This window comes from Triturus cristatus, chromosome 9, assembly GCF_964204655.1.
Source record: "Triturus cristatus chromosome 9, aTriCri1.1, whole genome shotgun sequence".
In the NCBI taxonomy this organism is placed as follows: domain Eukaryota; kingdom Metazoa; phylum Chordata; class Amphibia; order Caudata; family Salamandridae; genus Triturus; species Triturus cristatus.
In genome coordinates this window covers 535,455,883-535,472,210 of record NC_140592.1, presented here as the reverse complement: position 1 = coordinate 535,472,210, position 16,328 = coordinate 535,455,883, and the positions used below count along the sequence as shown (strand labels likewise).

At 41.8% G+C, this 16,328-nt stretch overlaps 1 protein-coding gene across 1 annotated transcript in view; it reads left to right on the top strand.

The window, feature by feature from the left end:
- EHD1 (EH domain containing 1) overlaps positions 1-7,207 on the top strand; it is a 1,327,734-nt gene extending 1,320,527 nt beyond the window's left edge. The window contains exon 5 of the mRNA XM_085625542.1: positions 6,509-7,207. Coding sequence (XP_085481668.1) covers positions 6,509-7,033 — 525 coding nt within the window. The 3' untranslated portion in view covers positions 7,034-7,207. The remainder of the gene's footprint in view (positions 1-6,508) is intronic.
- The last annotated feature ends 9,121 nt before the right edge of the window (positions 7,208-16,328 follow it).

Here is a 16,328-nt window from a genome sequence, read left to right as displayed (position 1 = left end):
TGAGAGGGTCTTATTTGCATCAAAATTATGGTGAGTGCTCTAAAAAACTAAAATGAGGACATATTTTCAGAGTTTTCAAATAGCGACAAAGCACTTTTAAATTATTTGTTATCTTTATGTTTTTTTATCCAGTTGACCACTTGATTAAATGTTGCACTTAGGGGAGAGGATGTGGTGTTACTTCCAGAGCTCCAGACTTTGCAACTGGGAAACCAGGTTGGAGTTTCTGCTTCAGCTTGACATTCTGTGATTCTGGTCAAATCACTTAATCTCCCCATGTCTACAACCAAAATAAATGTGTTCTTGTGTGATGTAACCAATGCTCATGTAAAGCACTCCAATACCTGACAAGTCTGCACTATATAAAACTGCAAAAACACAAAAAATAAAAAGTGTTTTGCACACTTCTGTAATTGGGTTACACGTGGGCTACATCTGGGTGATATTTGTGCTACATGTGGGCTCTTTTGTCTCTGGTGGCAATTCTGGGAGACTTATTTGTTATGAAGTTTCCTAATTTCCTCATTTACTGCAGTCTCCTCAGTAGGAAATACTTTCAATTTTTTACTTTGGTTCCATCAAGGAGGCATTCAGATGTGTCACACATTTGCAATAAATTCTGAATGTTAGCACTAGTTGCTAATTAGATCACTGTAGTAAAGCTACTGCTCACCAAGGAAGTCTGCTGCTGGTATTCAAAGTGCATGTTTCAGTCTGCATGTCAGAATTTTTTAATGAAATAGAAGAGGATTTGAGAAGTCAAAATGTGCCCTAATTTTTCTTTCTGCAGCAAAAATCATAATTTCTATGGCAAAATGAACCCCCTCATTTTGTTCCTTTGCAAATTAAATGTTTTAAGTGTTACCACTTTATGCCAATCAAGATGGCTTCAGGTGTGCCATACTTTTGTCATAATTAAGACTAATAGCGCTCTAATTGTTCTTTAGAACACTCTGGGACATTCTGTCATTGGGCTATACTTGGGCTACATCTGGGTGATATTTGTGCTACATTTGGGCTCCTTTGTCTCTGGTGGCCATCTTGGGAGACTTATTTGTTATGAAGTGTCCTAATTTCCTCATTTACTACAGTCTCCTCAGTAGGAAATACTTTCAGTTTTTTTTACTTTGATTCCATCAAGAAGGCATTCAGATGTGTCACACATTTGCCATAAATTCAGAATGTTAGCACTCTAGTTGCTCATTAGATCACTATAGTAAAGCTACTGCTCACCAGGGAAATCTGCTGCTGGTATTGAAAGTGCATGTTTCAGTCTGAATGTCAGAATTTGTTAATGAAATAGAAGAGGATTTGAGAAGTCACTCAAAATGTGCTCTAATTTTTATTTCTGCAGCACTAATCATACTTTCTATGGCAAAATGAACCCCCTCATTTTGTTCCTTTTTAAATTAAATGTTTTAAGAGTTACCACTTTATTACAATCAAGATGGCTTCAGGTGTGCAATACGTTTTTCATAAGTAGGACTGTTAGCGCTCTAGTTGTTCTTTAGAACACTCTGGGAAGCTGCAGTAGAACACACAGGAATCAACTGGCAGTCTCTGCCCTTGTTGGATGTACATGTTTTACTGAGAATGTCAGACTTCATTCTCACATGACTGAGAAAGATAATGTGAATTTACAGAAAATATGCTCTCAGTTTAGCTTATAGATCACCTTCCAAACCTCTGTGGGAAAAGCATGAGAAAATAGTTTTCTCTCAAACATGATTCATGATATCCCAGCAGCAGGCTTTTGCACATGGTAAAATCACCTTAGAACACACCACAATTCCTAAAATGTTTATGGTACCATCAACAAATGATTTATAATGTAACTAAAGTCTTAAAACCTTCTATTAACTGCAATGCTTTTTAATGAGGTGCTATCATGTATATTGGTCCCAAGATGGCTGCCAACACTTCTTGGATGAAGTGCTGACAGCTAATCAGATCTCACGATGAGATGTGTGGTTAGGCTCCGCCCAGATATATATGTGATTTTACTTTTGATTTTCTCAGAAACTACTGTACGGATTTACACCATTTAACCACAAGGCACGACTCTGAACCAAGGGCTACCTTTTTGCCTAATGTGGTGTAATTCCGATCAGCAGTTCGGGCTGTAGCTGCGACTAAACGTTCCTATGGGAAATAGCATGGGGAAAACATGTTTTGGGACCACCTTTTTTCTCGGCCCCCGCTTGATGAATCACCCAGAGACTTGCCAAAAGTTTTGAAAATTTCACGAAGATACGTCAACTGGCGCCAAAGTTATTGGAAATAGAATGTTGCGGATTTCCTATGGAAAATAGGTCCTAACTATAACTACCTACTGGCCAGTAGGTAATATATATATATATATATATATATATATATATATATATTCCAGCTCAGTCACAATGATGTGAAGCACTCACGGGGCAACAGGTAGGTTGTTAGGCATTTCTTTATTGAAGGGGACATGGTGTTCAATTCCAGGGGCCAAGAGGGCAATGCACAGAAAGATCGCCGCATTGGCTGAAGATAGTGAGAGCAGCTTTGCCATTGGCCCGTCGATATCCAATGAGAAACAAGGACAGTATATTTATACCAACAATTAGACCGGGAATATTGAGCATTTCGTGAAACTGATGAGGCATCCCGCCGAAACGCGTCTTTCAATAAAGAAATGCCTAACAACCTACCTGTTGCCCCGTGAGTGCTTCACATCATTGTGACTGAGCTGGAACATTTAATCGCGATCCCCACCTCGCGAACTACAGCACCCGCCTGAAGAGTTCAGCAATAAGGTGGGACTTGGAGCCTGGATTTATTCTTGCTTGAACCGCTGCTGCAATGCGTGCACCGTCGACCATTTAGGTCGTAAGCTATACAAGCTTGATGACGCCGAGCCATTCGACCGACGCCTGCGGCTATATCGCAGATGCACCAGCTGGCGAGGGGGACATGGTGTTCAATTCCAGGGGCCAAGAGGGCAATGCACAGAAAGATCGCCGCATTGGCTGAAGATAGTGAGAGCAGCTTTGCCATTGGCCCGTCGATATCCAATGAGAAACAAGGACAGTATATTTATACCAACGATTAGACCGGGAATATTGAGCATTTCGTGAAACTGATGAGGCATCCCGCCGAAACGCGTCTTTCAATAAAGAAATGCCTAACAACCTACCTGTTGCCCCGTGAGTGCTTCACATCATTGTGACTGAGCTGGAACATTTAATCGCGATCCCCACCTCGCGAACTACAGCACCCGCCTGAAGAGTTCAGCAATAAGGTGGGACTTGGAGCCTGGATTTATTCTTGCTTGAACCGCTGCTGCAATGCGTGCACCGTCGACCATTTAGGTCGTAAGCTATACAAGCTTGATGACGCCGAGCCATTCGACCGACGCCTGCGGCTATATCGCAGATGCACCAGCTGGCGAGGGGGACATGGTGTTCAATTCCAGGGGCCAAGAGGGCAATGCACAGAAAGATCGCCGCATTGGCTGAAGATAGTGAGAGCAGCTTTGCCATTGGCCCGTCGATATCCAATGAGAAACAAGGACAGTATATTTATACCAACGATTAGACCGGGAATATTGAGCATTTCGTGAAACTGATGAGGCATCCCGCCGAAACGCGTCTTTCAATAAAGAAATGCCTAACAACCTACCTGTTGCCCCGTGAGTGCTTCACATCATTGTGACTGAGCTGGAACATTTAATCGCGATCCCCACCTCGCGAACTACAGCACCCGCCTGAAGAGTTCAGCAATAAGGTGGGACTTGGAGCCTGGATATATATATATATATATATATATTACCTACTCCAGCGCGTTTGATGCACAACTTCTACGTGTCGGATGCACGATTCTAACGCGTGGGGTGCGCAACTCCAAACAAAAAAAAATATTATAGGTATATTTAAAAGAATATAAAATAATTTAAAAACATTTTTTTTTTTTTTTATTATTTTTTAAAAATGTGTAGTGTAATTTGAAAAAATATATATAAAAATAAGTAGATTAAAAACATGTAGATAAAGAATATAAAAAAATTAGAACAAGAAATACATTTTTAAAAATATAATTTAAAAAACCTTTGAAATTCACTGAAAAAACCATAAGTTTCAGACATGTTATACTTAAGAATTAGCATTTAAAAAACCTTTGAAATTCACTGAAAAAAGCATAGGTTTCAGACATGTTATAGTTAGGAATTAGCATTTAAAAAACCTTAGAAATTCACTGAAAAAAACAATAGGTTTTAGGGGTGTTACATATTACATCACTCATGACATGGTCAGTGACATCACTGATGACATCACTGATGACATCTCAAATTACATCACTGATGACATCATCTAGTAGATGTAATATGTGACGTCATCAGCAGTGGATTGCGCGCGCGCGATTTATAGTTAGCTGAACTAACTATAACGGAGGAATTTCAATGGTTTTGTACGAGTGAAATGTCCAGCTTACTATAACACTCCTAAAACCTATGGTTTTTTCAGTGAATATACATATATATTCCCTTAAAGGTTTCACACATGTTATAGTTAGCTGGACATTTCCCTCGTAAAAAACCAATGAAATTCCCCCGTTATAGTTAGTGCAGGCAACTATAGCTCACGCGACCGCAATCCTCTGCTGATGACGTCAGATATTACATCACTGATTACATATGTGTCTTTCTGAAAAATAAATATTTGTAATATATGTATAGCTAAAGATTAATGGAAGAAGACATGGGTAAATAGGTGTCTAAATACAGTGATGTAATATAACGGGGGAATTTCATTGGTTTTTTACGAGGGAAATGTCCAGCTAACTATAACATGTGTGAAACCTATGGTTTTTTAAGTGAATTTGCAAGGTTTTTTAAATGCTAATTCCTAACTATAACGTGTGTGAAACCTATGGTTTTTTAAGTGAATTTGTAAGTTTTTTTAAATGCTAAGTTATGTATTTATGAATATTTTTTTTTTCAGGTTTTTCACCGTGCGCGCACCGTGCGCGCACTTTGGCCACTCGGTGCGCTTCGCGCACCGAGCACGCACGATACCTTGTGCGTGCCGTGCACGCGCACGGTGCGCGCACCCCGCGCTTTTTCGTAAATAAAAAAAAAGTTTTTTTCACCCTTGGGGGTCCTTCATTGACCCCCTGACAAAGGCTAGGGGGTCAGGAACTGTCCACCCTGCTCCCTTTTCACGTTCTCCACATTTGTTTTTCACTGCCTCGGACTGCGAGAGACAAAATGGCGGACGAAACTTCCTGATTTCGACCGATTCGAATGTTTACTGACATCTAACAACCAATCAGAATTGCGTTCGCACACGTCATAGATATAAATATATATGTACTTTTAACTGAAATGTTCTCAGGAACTACTGAACAGATTGACTCCAGATATTCAAAAGGCACATCCCTGACCTGAGGACTACCTCTCTGCCAAATTTCAAGTAATTCTGTTCAGCCGTTCGGGCTATACCTTGGACTAAAGGTCCCTATGGAAAAATGCATGGGGAAAACGTGTTTTGGGACCCCCTTTTTTCTCGGCCCCCCGCTTGACTAATCACCCCGAGGCTTTAAGGGTAGGAGCGGAGCGAAGCGCCCCACCTATTTTGAAAAATTCGCGAGGATTCGTCAACCGGCGCCAAAGTTATTCAAAATAGAATTTTCAGATTTCCTATGGAAACACGGTCCTAACTATAACTATCTACTGGCGACCGCCAGTAGATAATATGTGTAAAGTTTTGCAGGTTTTTTAACAACAGCCGGAATGAGTATGTTTCTATGTCCATAGGAAATTACGCAACTGGGTACTCGGCACCTTTAAATAGTCACGTTCAGTGAAGTGAAGTCATGTGATCAAGACCGCTGTGACGGTCGAAATGCGTCTGGACTGAACCGAACAATGTTTGTTTGAAAATAAACTGAGCACTATTTTGCACCAGCGAATACGTGTCTTTGGTGGTACCGGCTGGTACTACGGAAGGTGGATTGGATATATATATATATATATATATATATATATATATATATATATATATATATATATATATATATATCCCCGAAACTGAGCACCAGACCGCTTCATTCAGGAATTTGTTGGTTCCCAGAAAGGAACAGGCATTGCCAAACTCCTTCTCAGGACCCATGACTGCCAGGCCCTGAAGTTTGTTGTTTATCGGGTGAACAAAAAAATGGGCACTAGACAAGGGACATAAAGAAAAGTATATATACTTCATGAGGGCGTCCTGGTGACATCTTTTCATGACGTATATAAAAAAAATAAAGGTGCCCAAGGGGTTAAAAGTACTGGATGCTGGGGATCCTCATACTGACAACTGTAACTGATTCATAAATATGAATTTGTGAAAAATGACAAACGTGTAGAACTGGAATTACAGGTAAGTAACACAGTTCCTAAGTTTTGACTTGTGTAGGGATTGTACCAACAACTATCATGGATATTTCGAGTGTATTGTACAAACTTAAGTGAATGTTTCTCTCTGCTTTGTAGGAGCTTCTGCAGCTGCAAGATTTTGCTAAATTACAGGTCATCAAGCCCAAGCTGTTGGATACAGTCGACGACATGCTTTCCAATGATATTGCCCGCCTCATGGTGATGGTTCGGCAGGAAGAGTCTCAGAAGATGAACCAGGTGGTGAAGGGTGGAGCCTTTGAGGGCACCATGAATGGCCCTTTTGGACATGGCTATGGCGAGGGTGCCGGTGAAGGCATTGACGACATTGAGTGGGTTGTTGGTAAGGACAAGCCTACCTATGATGAGATTTTTTACACACTTTCTCCAGTCAACGGCAGAATTACAGGGGCCAGCGCCAAAAAGGAGATGGTGAAGTCTAAGCTCCCGAACACGGTTTTGGGCAAGATCTGGAAGCTGGCTGATGTTGACCGAGATGGCTTGTTAGACGATGAAGAATTTGCCTTGGCCAATCATTTAATTAAAGTAAAGCTGGAAGGACACGAACTTCCAACTGAGCTGCCTCCTCATCTAATACCACCCTCGAAGCGGAGGCAGGAATGATCCTTAAAAAAAAAAGTGACACAGTTGCCTGAACTTTCAATTAGATTCTGGCCCTAGCTTGGTATTGATACGCTATTAGACATAAGTTGCACACATACCTTCTTCTCACTATTGTCTTTCAAAATAGCAAATATATCTGTGTACGCAGCTTTACAGTAAAATCTGTCCTGAAAGTGAAATCCAGTGTCTGTTTCTTCTTGGGATAGTAGTCTATGTTTAGGCAACATTATACAATTTTGAAGATGGGAGGCATCAATGGCTAATGTATTTAGCTAAGGCAACACTAATCTTGTGACAGATGCCCATACACGTACCAGTTAAAACACTAAAGGGGGTAGCTTCACTGAAGGTGAGGCTGTTAATACATCTGAAGCTTTTGCATATTCGACCCAGTCTATTATCAATAAAGAGTAGTTTTGAGAAAGTACATTGTCACCCCACCTGATACTCTCATCTGTCAAGAATATATTCATCCACCAGCAATAAGAATTATAAATAATTGGAAAGATTATTAGACATAAATGAATCACAGCAAATATTAGGGGGCCAAAACACTAAAAATGCCTCAGGTAAGCATCCACAAAAAAAGCACACAAAAAACTAATCAATCCCAATGAGCGTACAAGAGTCACCTGTGCTTAAAAAAGTCATTTTATGTTTTTGTTTACTCCTGGTAAAAATTATGTTCTCTAAAGTTAAAGAATAATCCACAGCAACAACTTCAGTGTGTGGCGTTTTGACCTAGCTGCATGGGACAATAGTTTTGTTATGGTCTTCTTCAGGACTAGGATCTTTGGAAAAGGTTTTTGTAGCATTTGGAGTAAACGAAGTTCCTGATCTTCCTGTAGACCAGTATTATTGTCTCCTTTGAATAGTTCACTTGTCTTACAATTGATGGCCACTGTCCCCAGTGTCATTATCTTCCTTCATGAGCTTTTTCCTTAATAAACTACTAGCACCTTAACACATTCGCTACTGGCTTTCTTTTATTTTCACAGCTGCTGTTTTCTTCATTCTGGTGGCACCGCTGGAGTCGATTTGGAAAACTAAAAGCATCTCGCCGTTGCCCTCAGGCTAAAAAAGGCATTGGTGCTTTCACACTTCAAACCTCCCACACTGTCATGCACACTTTACGATCTGTACAAAAGGGTAGTAGTGTTCCCTGATGGGAAAAACCTGCACATCAATCCAAAATTTAATATATGACCAAAAGTCAATAGCATGAAACAATAAAATGGAATATTATTATAAATGCTGCGGGCTGCTTGGCTAGCTGAGAGCCCCCACCACCCAAGAGTGCTTATTAGGCAGATAGAAAGAACAACCTGCTCATTAAGAAATTTAGAAACAAAAGCTAATACAGCACACCCTTGGTCTGTATAGAGAGGTCCTGCTAAATAACCAGTAATGAGGACCATTAATCATTTGAAGTCAACGAAGCAATTCCACAACTTGTGAGATCATGTATGGCAATCCAAAATCCAACAAGATATGATGAAAAGTCCACGTGATGTAAGTAGAAGACGTTCTTTTTATTTTTAAGCAACCAATATCCAAGATAGAACACAGCCAACACGTGTTTCGTCAGTACTTATCAGAACTAAAGACTTTCTCAAGGCTGTAAATATAAACATATTTATCATCAGTAAAATCCATAAACACATATAATTCCTCTTACTACATCATGCCTGAAAGGCATATATTGTGAACTAACAGAAAAACATAAAACAAAGTGTTAAAACACCAACTCGTGTCCAAGGGAAATTCCCAAAAGTGTGTAAAATAACAAAAAAGAATTTGTGAAGCAACAAACCCATTCAAAGAAAGCAAAGTGCCCAACAAAACAACGAAATGATGTGTCAGAAATCATTAAAAAGAAGAGTGTGAAAATGAGGGAAATATAGATACACCTGTAAAAGAATCACTAATGTGCAAGTAGGCAGCTCCATATGTAAAAGAAGTGATGATCAACCATGTCAAAATTGCAAGCCTGACAAACAGAGTGACAAGTGAATAGTGAACAATGAAGGCAAAGCAACAACATAGCTAGAAATGATGAAGAGTAACATACCTATCGATTAATAGTATGAATTTTATACGTTTTGTAGTCTGGTGACAAGGTCCTGAGGAGTCAATGCATATATAATGTAAAATCCACACCATGTGAATGACTAAAGACAGGGTAATCTGGTAAAGAAGAGAAACATGGACAAAGCGATGTTAATCAATACTATCACCAGACTATATCCATAATGATGCCAATCATGGCCCAACCTGTGGTCTGTCCAATATTAACAATAACATGTTGTCAAGCCATCAGCGTTAGTTAAATATATGTATGAGAAACTGTGGCTTGTACATATAGAGAAAATATAAAAGAATGTACAGACTACTCATAAGTTGGTACCAAAAATATGTAGCCCCTAGACATTAAAGCAAAAATACAGGGCAGAAAAGACATTGATCACCACTGATAAAACATTTAATGACCAGAATTATTGTTCTTAGTGTACTACATAATAAGAAACAAATGAATGGTACCATCACCCGTACTCAAATAAGCAGCAAAAGAACCGATAAAAATCCACATTAAACTATTCACACTGATACCAGAGAGATGGACAAACAGCATAAAAAAAATAGTATTAGAATATTCCTTAAAAAAACTTTTTTATGTTAAAAGCAAGTATCACCCCCATACAATAACTCAAACGCCATCCTCATAATAAGGATGAGTACAGAAAACCAAATTAATAAAAAAATCCTTGTCCACTACAGAATAAAGATAGTGTAAAATATAAACAAATCATCAGAATACCCTCAATATATAGGGCTATGACGAGTGAGTCAAATAATGGGCATGCAAAACAGAACTGATCTCATAAAACACTGTACCTCACCCGGGATGATTAAACGTTACCATGAGAAAAAATAATCACTAGTATGAATGATATGTGCCCAACAAATAACTAAAGATGGACCACACTGAAAAGAGACAATGTGCTTCTGAGATAAACACTAACTTATATCGGGTATAAGACTAAGCTGTTCGAAGTATTCGTAAGAAAACTAGCAACACCGGAAGGCACTCACCTTACGTCTCGGACAAATATAGTGACCAAGAGTAAGGTCAGAAAATAAACATCACAGTCATAATGCATCAATACCTGCAAATTTATAAATTATAACATAAGTAAGAAATCAAGATCACATGTGATAGCGTATCAAATGTAACATATCTAAAAATAAAACGCTCAAAGTCTCACCTTCAAAATTTAAAGGAGTTATCAAAGTCACCGCGCATGCTAACGCTCGCCGATAGAGTGTAATACCGGTAAACCATGCCATCTTGAAATAGACAGAGCCAGCCATAGCAGTCACATGGTCGCAAATCCACGTGCGACCAGAAAAAGAGATAGAAAACAGACCACTATAACTAAAAATACGCCATCTTATAGTGGCGAAAGATAATAAACTATTCCTGATATATCACCAAATAGTCAGTCGAGATATAGTAAATACAATAATGTGAGATATCCCAAATTATCTAAAAAAAAACAACAATCTAAATAGAAAGTGTGAAGCGGGTGAATCCAAAATGTGGATCAAATATAGTCATAGACCTCCAACGGCAGACACATAGTCGCAAATGGCCGCCATCTTGTGATGAAAGAGATAAAGTAAGCGCAGATATAGTTAATACAAGTGTAACCATAACATCAAAATAGTAGATGGGTATGAAGTGATCTACACATTATGTCTGAAGACATATCCCGTGCGTGATATCTAGTAAAGAGATGATAAATAAACACAGAACAGAAGTATCAGCATAAGAACATGAGAAATACACAAGTGTCAAGAAGTCAACCCATGAGTGCAACGAATTGCTGTACTATGTATATAGTATAGAAAATGACAAGGTATAATAAGAAACAACACATACAGTATTGTTGAAGTTAACAAAGGTATGCATTGACAAACAATAAATTTAAATTAGCATCTTCATTGTTAACAGTTACATTATCATGATTCCATCAGAGGAGCAACATTCTTATTATGTAGAAACAAATATTATGTTGACAAAAAACAGCTATACGATGTATGTTAAACCATCATATCAAGGAACAGAAGAGCATGATACAACATCCCAACGATATAATTGGATCCTTTGAGGAGCAGCTGACAACATATATATATAAACACATATATTTACACAAAGCAATAAAGGCCACTAGAATCAGTAGTGCTCCCACAAAAGGGAACAGATGTAAAGTTATATGCCAGTGCCCTGCATTCAATCGCGCAAGAACACATGCATCTCTCTATCAGTGTTGAGCCCATGATCCACCGATCTTAATTTGATAAGCCATTTAGATTCCAATTTTCTAAGGGCCAAGGTTTTATCACCACCCCTGGGATCATCTTGAACTATGGCAATGCCATGGAATTTAAGACCCAACAGTTCGGTTGATTTATGTTCAATATTGTAATGAACTGCTAGTGGATAATTGGTATTGTTGTTATGTATAGCTGTGATGTGTTCTTGAATCCGTTCTTTCAGTGATCTTATTGTACTTCCCACATAAATAAGATTACACTGACAGACGATGCAATATACAATGTACTTAGTATTACAATTGATGAAATGCATTATGTTGTGTGTCTGACCAGTATTATAGCTGAAACTGGAAATCTTATTATGCGCAAATTGGCATACGTTGCACGTGGAGCACTTAAAAAAACCTTTTGGTTTCGCAGGTAGCCAAGTGCGAACTGAATCATTCCTGGTGGCATCATTTTTAGTGGAGTTCAGAATGTTACTTCGTGCTCTACCCCTCACATGTGTAATTTGAGGTTTGTTCTTAAAATAGGGATCCAAATCGCGGTCAAGCTTAAGCACTTACTCCACGTGCAACGTATGCCAATTTGCGCATAAGAAGTACCAGTTTCAGCTATAATACTGGTCAGACACACAACATAATGCATTTCATCAATTGTAATACTAAGTACGTTGTATATTGCATCGTCTGTCAGTGTAATCTTATTTATGTGGGAAGTACAATAAGATCACTGAAAGAATGGATTCAAGAACACATCAGAGCTATACGTAACAACAATACCAATAATCCACTAGCAGTTCATTACAATACTGAACATAAATCAACCGAACTGTTGGGTCTTAAATTCCATGGCATTGCCATAGTTCAAGATGATCTCAGGGGTGGTAATAAAACCTCGGCCCTTAGAAAATTGGAATCTAAATGGCTTATCAAATTAAGATCGGTGGATCATGGGCTCAACACTGATAGAGCGATGCATGTGTTCTTGCGCGATTGAATGCAGGGCACTGGCATATAACTTTACATCTTTTCCCTTTTGTGGGAGCACTACTGATTCTAGTGGCCTTTATTGCTTTGTGTGAATATATATGTTTATATATATATATGTTGTCAGCTGATCCTCAAAGGATTCAATTATATCTTTGGGATGTTGTATCATGCTCTTCTGTTCCTTGATATGATGGTGTAACATACATCGTATAGCTGTTTTGTGTCAACATAATATTTGTTTCTACATAATAGGAATGTTGCTCCTCTGATGGAATCATGATAATGTAACTGTTAACAATGAAGATCCATCAATCAATCACTGCATTTGTAAAGCGCGCTACATACCCGAGAAGGTCTCAAGGCGCTGGGGAGGAGGGGTGCTACTGGTCGAAGAGCCAGGTCTTGAGTAGTCTTCTGAAGGCCAGCAGGTCCTGGGTCTGTCTTAGGATGGTGGGGAGAGTGTTCCAGGTCTTGGCGGCGAGGTAGGAGAAGGATCTGCCGCCGGCGGTGGTTTTTCGGATGCGAGGGACTGTGGCGAGGGCGAGGTTGGCTGAGCGGAGGCTTCGGGTGGGGGTGTGGAAGCTGAGTCGGTTGTTGAGGTAGGTGGGTCCGGTGTTGTGCAGTGCTTTGTGTGCGTGGATCAGGAGCTTGAAGGTGATCCTTTTGTTGACGGGGAGCCAGTGAAGGCCTCTCAGGTGGAGTGTGATGTGGCTGCGGCGGGGGACGTCGAGGATGAGTCGGGCCGAGGCGTTCTGGATGCGTTGGAGTCGTCTCAGGAGCTTGTTTGTAGTTCCTGAGTAGAGGGCGTTCCCGTAGTCGAGTCTGTTGGTGATGAGGGCCTGGGTAACGGTTTTTCTCGTGTCGAGGGGGATCCATTTGAAGATCCTGCGGAGCATACGGAGGGTGTTGAAGCAGGACGCGGAGGCGGCGTTGACTTGCCTGGTCATGGAGAGAGTGGAGTCGAGGATGACCCCCAGGTTGTGTGCGTGGTCCGTGGGTTCTGGGGCTGTGCCTAGTGACGTGGGCCACCAAGAGTCGTCCCAGGCTGATGGGGTGGGTCCGAGAATGAGGACCTCTGTCTTGTCTGAGTTCAGCTTCAGTCTGCTGTCCTTCATCCAGTCGGCTACGGCCTTCATTCCTCTGTGGAGGTTAGCTTTGGCGGTGCGGGGATCTTCGGTGAGGGATATGATCAGCTGGGTGTCGTCGGCATAGGAGATGATGTTGAGGTTGTGTTGTCGTGCGACGTGGGCAAGGGGGGCCATGTAGATATTGAACAGCGTTGGGCTGAGGGAGGATCCCTGTGGGACGTCGCAGATGGTCTCGGTGGTTTTGGAGCAGAAGGGTGGGAGGCGGATGCTCTGGGTTCTACCAGAGAGGAAGGATGTGGTCCAGGCCAGGGCCTTCTCTTGGATACCAGTGTCGTGTCAAAGGCTGCTGATAGATCCAGGAGGATGAGGGCGGCTGTTTCTCCTTTGTCCATCAGGGTCCGGATGTCGTCAGTTGGGGCGATGAGGGCGGTCTCGGTGCTGTGGTTGCTGCGAAAACCGGATTGGGAAGGGTCCAGGATGTTGTTAACTTCGAGGTAGTGGGTCAGCTGTTTGTTGACAATCTTCTCGGTCACTTTTGCCGGGAAAGGGAGCAGGGAGATGGCCCGGAAGTTCTTGAGGTCCTTGGGGTCCGCCTTGGGCTTCTTCAGAAGGGCGTTGATCTCGGCGTGCTTCCAGCTTTCTGGGAAGGTTGCTGTCTCGAAGGAACAGTTGATTGTTTTCCGGAGGTGGGGCGTGATGGTTGCGCTGGCTTTGTTGAAGACGTGGTGAGGGCAGGGGTCCGATGGGGATCCGGAGTGGATGGAGTTTATGGTTTTGATGGTGTCTTCGTCGCTGATGCTGGACCAGACGGTCAGGCGACTGGTGCGAGTGGTAGTCGCAGGGGAGGTGGACTCGGTGGTGGGTGTGGGGGGGGTCGGAGTTGAAGCTGTCGTGGATGTCGGTGATCTTGCGGTGGAAGGAGGTGGCCAGGGAGTCGCACAGGTCTTGAGATGGCGGGATGTCGTTGGTGTTGGAGCTGGGGTTAGAGAGTTCTTTCACGATGCTGAAGAGCTCTTTGGTGTTGTGTGCGTTGTTGTCTAGGCGGTCCTTGAAGGCGGTCTTCTTGGCGGTCCTGATGAGTTGGTGGTGTCTGCGGGTGGCGCTCTTGAGGGCTGTGTGGTTGTCTGGTGTTCGGTCGTGGAGCCATTTCTTCTCCAGCTTCCGACAGGTGTACTTGGAGATCCGGAGGTCCTCGGTGAACCAGGCGGCTTTCTTGTTGGTGTGGTTGGTTGTAGAGGTCTTGAGAGGGGCGAGGGTATTGGCGCAGTCGTTGATCCACTGTGTGAGGTTGGTCGCGGCGGTGTCTGGGTCGGTGGGGTTGGTGGGGAGTCTCAGGGCGAGGGCGGTAGTCAGTTGGTCCTCGGTGACCTTGCCCCAGCAGCGGGGTTGTAGCTGTTGGGTGCGGTGATGTGTGGTGGGTTTTCTGAAGGTGAAGTGGACGCATCAGTGGTTGGTCCAGTGTGGTTCGGTGGTGTGGTTGAAGGAGACGTGGGGATTTGCAGAGAAGATGGGGTCGAGCGTGTGTCCAGCGGCGTGAGTAGGTGTCGTTACGAGCTGTTTGAGTCTGAGGTTGTCGATCAGGGCGGTGGAGTTGGCTTCGTTGTTGTTCTCGAGGTGGAAGTTCAGGTCCCCGAGGAGGATGTAGTCCGTGGAAGCGAGGGCGAGGGCGTGGGTGCTGATGAGGTCAGTGATGGTGTCACTGAACTGTGGGCGGGGTCCGGGAGGTCTGTAGATGAGAGTCCCTCTGAGGGTGGTGTTGGGGTCGGTGTGGATCTGGAAGTGCATGTGCTCGGCGGTGGTGAGGGTGTCATCGGTGTTCGTTGAGATTTTGATGGAGTCTTTGTGGATGATGGCGATTCCTCCTCCCACTCCGTTGGTGCGAAGATGCTAATTTAAATTTATTGTTTCTCAATGCATACCCTTGTTAACTTCAACAATACTGTATGTGTTGTTTCTTATTATACTTTGTCATTTTCTATGCTATATACATTGTTCAGCAACTCGTTGCACTCATGGATTGACTTCTTGACACTTGTGCATTTCAAATGTTCTTATGCTGATACTTCTGTTCTGTGTTTATTTATCATCTCTTTACTAACTATCACGCACGGGATATGTCTTCAGACATAATGTGTAGATCACTTCATACCCATCTACTATTTTGATCTTATGGCTACACTTGTATTAACTACATCTGCGCTTACTTTATTTTATCTCTTTCATCACAAGATGGCGGCCATTTGTGACTATGTGACTATGAGGTCTATGACTATATTTGATCCACATTTTGGATTCACCCGCGTCACACTTTCTATTTAGATTGTTGTTTTTTTTTTAGAGGATTTGGGATATCTCACATTATTGTATTTACTATATTTTCTCGACTGACTATTTGGTGATATATCAGGAATAGTTTACTATCTTTCGCCACTATAAGATGGCGTATTTTTAGTTATAGTGGTCCGTTTTCTATCTCTTTTTCTGGTCGCACGTGCATTTGTGACCATGTGACTGCTGTGGCTGGCTCTGTCTATTTCAAGATGGCGTGGTTTACCGGTATTACACTCTATCGGCGAGCGTTAGCATGCGCAGTGACTTTGATAACTCCTTTAAATTTTGAAGGTGAGACTTTGAGCGTTTTTTTTACATATGTTACATTTGATACGCTATCACATGCAATCTTGATTTCTTACTTATGTTATAATTTTTACATTTTCAGGTATTGATGCATTATGACCGTGATGTTTATTTTCTGACCTGACTCTTGGTCACTATATTTGTCAGAGACGTAAGGTGAGTGCCTTCCGGTGTTGCTAGTTTTCTTACGAATACTTCGAACAGCTTAGTCTTATTAGTTAGTGTTTATCTCAGACGTGC